General features: G+C 40.9%; 1 protein-coding gene across 1 annotated transcript; it reads right to left on the reverse strand.

Moving 5' to 3' along the window:
- Positions 1-244: 244 nt before the first annotated feature.
- LOC307249054 (opioid growth factor receptor-like) lies at positions 245-4480 on the reverse strand. The gene is made up of 8 exons (XM_080025654.1): positions 3950-4480; positions 2945-3007; positions 2806-2838; positions 2633-2687; positions 2212-2290; positions 2068-2134; positions 1834-1982; positions 245-1721 (listed from the first exon to the last, which is right to left on the reverse strand). Exons 1-8 carry the CDS (start codon positions 4403-4405, stop codon positions 1388-1390), a joined length of 1236 nt encoding a protein of 411 aa, XP_079881780.1. The 5' UTR covers positions 4406-4480; the 3' UTR covers positions 245-1387.
- Between the last annotated feature and the right edge of the window lie 228 nt (positions 4481-4708).

The following is a 4708-nucleotide window of genomic DNA, read 5'->3' on the forward strand; positions in this document are numbered from 1 at the left end:
TAAAGAGTAATATTTGAAGGACAAATTTTTCCTTCAAAATTTTCATTTCTAAAAATTCTATTTACCCCAAGGTATTCTCTCCAAATGCACAACTTACCGCACCGAGGGCAAGTTGTGCCACGAGACAACTTTTTTTTCTGATAGCTACATTTCTTAAACAGTTTATTTCAGATCCAAAGTTATTGTTGCCAGGGATGCACCACATCCTGAAATATACATACATATTTTAGTCGCAGACATTACTGTCAAGGCCTCACTTTAATGTCACATTGAGTAAAAAGTGGCACAATTCACCCCACTCTCCCCTATTATGGTATGACTTTGGTAATACAATAAAATAATAAAGTAAGAGTGAGAAACTATAATTATGTCATGCATTTAGGTATAAATTCTGTAGAAAAATACGATCTTAGACAAACATTTCAGGTTTATTAACCACATTAAAACTGATAAACTATTCCTTCTTTCCCACACCATAACAAAAGCACATTCATTACAATAACACCTTTCCTGGTTAAAACTTTCATCCAGTCCAGAGTACTTCAAACATTTTGTTTGTGAAAAAATAAGAGTCTAATGAGAATATAGGTCCAGAAATTATTTGCATAAAAGACAATTGGAATCGGTGTGCAGGGCTCAATAAACTATTGTAGTGAGGACATTTCAATGATACTCTGTCAGCATTGTGTGCAGTACATGGAGTGATTCTGCCTCCAAATCACTGGATAGTTTCTTATCCCTACTCTGTCTTTGTTAGTTTGGCCCTCTGTGTCATCCTCTTCAGGACTGCATGAAGGAAATGGAGGAGCCACTTCAGACAGGAACAACATATTTAAATACAATTGGAGGTGGTGGTAAAACAGCTCCAGAAATTGAAATGTAAAAATTTCGGAAACTTTGACGGCTGAGAAATTGGATCTACGGTTTGAGTGACAACTAAGGTTACGTTCCGAATCGCATACTTTCTACTATATAGTATGTAGAAAAAAGATTTAGGATGTCCCGATTCTTGTGGCTAGATTTAGGATGGTTAGAAGTACCCGGATGTCCTACTTCATGCGGCCAAGATTGTTAGTGTTGAAAAGTGCATCCTATTTGGGCGATTCTGACCCACAATCCAGTGCGCACGTGAAGTGACGTAACATCGACGAAGCCTCCATATGAAAACAAACGGGGACGCGACGGATATAAAAGCAAGAGGCAAGATCAAGGCGCAATGTTATGATGAAATAAGAGAGAAAAGTATGTCCCAATAGTATGCCTACTGCATCCTAACTAGATTCTTTTTATCGTCAGATGTAGTATGTAGAATAGAAAAAAGAAAGAGTATGCGATTCGGAACGCAACCCAAGTCACACAGAGCGTGTCATTTCCTGTTCTGTCACCTTCATTGAGCAGACTCTAACACTCCATCCATTATATTCTGTGGCTCTGACACCAACTGCTTCAACCAGGCCATCTGAATTTTCTTTGGGCACCATACAAACTCATCTCTCTGGTCATAGTTCATGTAGGCAAACTTGAGGAGACTCCTGCGTTGTCTCCTGTCGAGGACAGCGAAGACAAAGTAGTTGAGAACACTTTCCCTGACTCTTGGGAGCTCTCCGTGGACCAGAGTCTCCTTCAGGAAGAAGCGGACCAGGGGGGCCTGGTAGTGCGGGAAGCCCAAGATTCCCTGGCACTTCAGGATGCGGGTGATGCGTAGGTTGTTATGAGTGTGACTGTCAATGACATACAGTAAAAAGGCAAAAACAAACAAACAAAACAACAGATTACTTAGATGGATGTGTTACTGTTATAGAACACTTTGTCCGGTTCAAACTGTGAGCTCACCTGTTTAGGTTGTGGAATCTCTTTCTCCAGTTCGGTGATCTCTCGACTTCCCCCGTTGTCTCATCACACAGCTTGATGCCGTAGAAGTCCAACATGAGCTTGTAGGACTTCAACAGATTGTCCTTGGCAGTGCTGTTCTTGACAAACTCCTGCATGAAAGGCAGAACTTCGGTCAGAATATGTGACAGAAGTTTCCTTTATGAAATGTCGACTTGGTAGCTTTCAGCAATTTACCTTAACTTCTTCTTTGGTCAACGTACTGGCCTCGTAGTTCATCCCTGGTTCTTCCAGTGGGAACAACCTTTGAGAGAAAAATGCTTTTATACATCGCAGAAACAGGAAGTGAACATTTTACATCTGGACCATGGAGTTACTTACCACTGAATATATGTGTGTACATACTCCAGTGTGTCGTACTCTCCAAACCAGTCATCGTGGAAATTTTTAATGTAGACACCTGATATCAAATACAAGTAAATCAATGGTAACACTTTACAATAAGGTACACAAAAAAAGAGTAGTTACCCTTTTAAAAAGAGTAGTTAACCTTTTAAAAAGGGTAGTTTACCTTTTTAAAAAGGGTAGTTTACCTTTTAAAAAGAGTAGTTAACCTTTTAAAGGGTAACTACTCTTTTTAAAAGGTAAACTACCCTTTTTAAAAGGTCAAACAGGGCTGACAAGTGAACAACCCTTTGTTGTACACACTGAACTAATACTTAATATGGATTAAAAAAGCCAGATACACTGCAGCAACACAGATTCGACAGATAAAATCACAATGTTCCCAAAGTGGGCATACCGTCAGGTTGAGAGGGCTTCAATCCGAGGTAGAAGTTCAAATTGGGCTTGTCATCCTACTCAACAGAACACAATTTGCAATTAAACGTTTCATTTTATATATCACAATAGGTAATATCCAAGTCATATTATAAGTCATAGAAAAAACATCCTAGTCATCCTAGGTGTACTTACAGTGATGGGTGTTTTCCAACGTTGGGGTATGGACTGTGGGGGAGGGAGGGGGGGAGGAGGATATGAATGATCAAATCGGTGCAAGTCTTTCATGTGACAGTGTATGTTTGTAATGTGTGTGTGTGTGTGTGTAACTTACAGGATAGCCATGCCTGTAATTCTGCATGTCTCTTGCGGCATTTTGAAATCGGTTGAACTTCTCCTGGTACAAGGAAAATAAATGAGGGTCAGTAAAACTTGATGCATTGATAGTATTTACAGAAGGCCCTCCAGCCAACAGTGCAGGTCATTTGACTAAATCAACTTGGTAGAGAAAAACAACAAGTGTTGAAAACAACAACTGTTAAACAACTGTAAAACGGAAGTGATAATTCCCCACAGATATGATCTGATCACTACAGGATGACCAACTATGAAAACACACCTTAAAACTTAACAACAGGACTTTATTCCAGCAAGCCTTAAGTTAAAGCAGCCGTTGCAGACAGTGTTCAGGAGTAGTGCACTTCAGGTAAGTTAACATCCATATGCATAGTGATTTAAGAAAGCTAGTTAAATTACCTTTTTGGCATTTTTTATTATTATCTGTAGTTAACTAGCCTAATCTCTACTTGAACCCACATTGACGAGCCCTATCCCCTTTTTCTTTCATCCTGACAGCTGTGAAGCCATGCCAGGTCTATTCCAGGAAGCTGGATTGTCAGCTGTGAAATGTGTGAAAATATTTGCTTATTGTTTTGAACGTTTTTTTATTTAATTTGTTATTTATAAATGTTTTATTTGAACTACATTTCTTGGTTGACACGTGAAGAACAAATTGACACTATTTAGTTTCTGCAATAATGTCTCATTTTTGTCTGGCATGTAAATTGTTTTATTCATTAGCCTATAGGCTATTGTTATAATTTCATATAACATCTAGCCTACATGATGTTGCATCATGTTTTACAAAGTAGGCATAGGCCTTATTTAAACTTATTTTTCTCAGTTTCTTTAGTAGACCAAACTAGATTTCTCAATAGGGGTATGCCTACACTTTGTTCAACAACTTCTTCAAGTTTGCTTCCCCAACACTTCCCCTGTGCTGTGTGTGTGTGTGTGTGTGTGTGTGTGTGTGTGTGTGTGTGTGTGTGTGTGTGTTCACATGGGATGCTGGTCTTCTGGTGGTCCTCGGTTGGCCAACGCCCCCCTGCTGCTCCTCAGTCTCCCAGGTTGAATCGTAGTCGCAGTACAGCTCGTCTGTGGTCTCAACCCGATACTCCTCGCTGTCAAAATCCTCCTCCTCCTCTTCTCCACACGTTTGCAGCTCGCGGGGCGGCTCTGGCTCGGCCCTCTGCTCGGCCTCAGCCTCACGTTGACCCTCACAGTCCGAATCCTCGACCTCCACCGACGGTAGACCTCCTCCCTCTAGAGTTTTTTCTTCGGGGCCTCTTTGGCAAAGTTCAGGATCATGGCGGCTTCCCTGATCCCTCCGCCAGCCTATCGCCAATGCAGAGCCGCGAAGAAAAACTGTGGTACTGAAGCGCCATATACTCATCAGTCTGCGCCAGACCCACTCAATTACTGCATAAAGACGACTATAGCTTAACCAGGCCATCATGCCTACCAACTGTAGGCTATGCCCAGTCACACAGCGCTGATCCCCGCTCTGTGCTGTTTGTGTGCTGGACGAATTTCACTTTCACTTTCACTGAACTCTTTACACAAAACAGAAACTTAGTCGACAAAGCAACTTCCTGAAGTAGCCTAGCCTAGATAGGCGATGTGTCATAGCCTATAGCCTAGTAGTTTATGACTGGAGCACTAAAAAAATTAGGGGTAGGCCTAGGCTATAGGCTATTTGTGGCATGGCTAAATATGAATGATTATGAAATATATGTTCGTTTAATCTTAATGAGGCCAT

This window comes from Ammodytes marinus (assembly GCF_949987685.1).
Source record: "Ammodytes marinus genome assembly, chromosome: 4".
Classification (NCBI taxonomy): domain Eukaryota; kingdom Metazoa; phylum Chordata; class Actinopteri; order Uranoscopiformes; family Ammodytidae; genus Ammodytes; species Ammodytes marinus.

What these genes read in the sequence shown, in the direction of transcription:
- LOC307249054 (XM_080025654.1), bottom strand. Translation starts at nt 4,405, where the DNA reads ATGATGGCCTGGTTAAGCTATAGTCGTCTTTATGCAGTAATTGAGTGG. An exon ending in ATTACAGGCATGGCTATCCT is followed by an intron (nt 2,839 to 2,944) that starts GTAAGTTACACA and finishes CCTCCCCCACAG; the next exon opens with TCCATACCCCAACGTTGGAA. An exon ending in TGACCAAAGAAGAAGTTAAG is followed by an intron (nt 1,983 to 2,067) that starts GTAAATTGCTGA and finishes CCTTTCATGCAG; the next exon opens with GAGTTTGTCAAGAACAGCAC.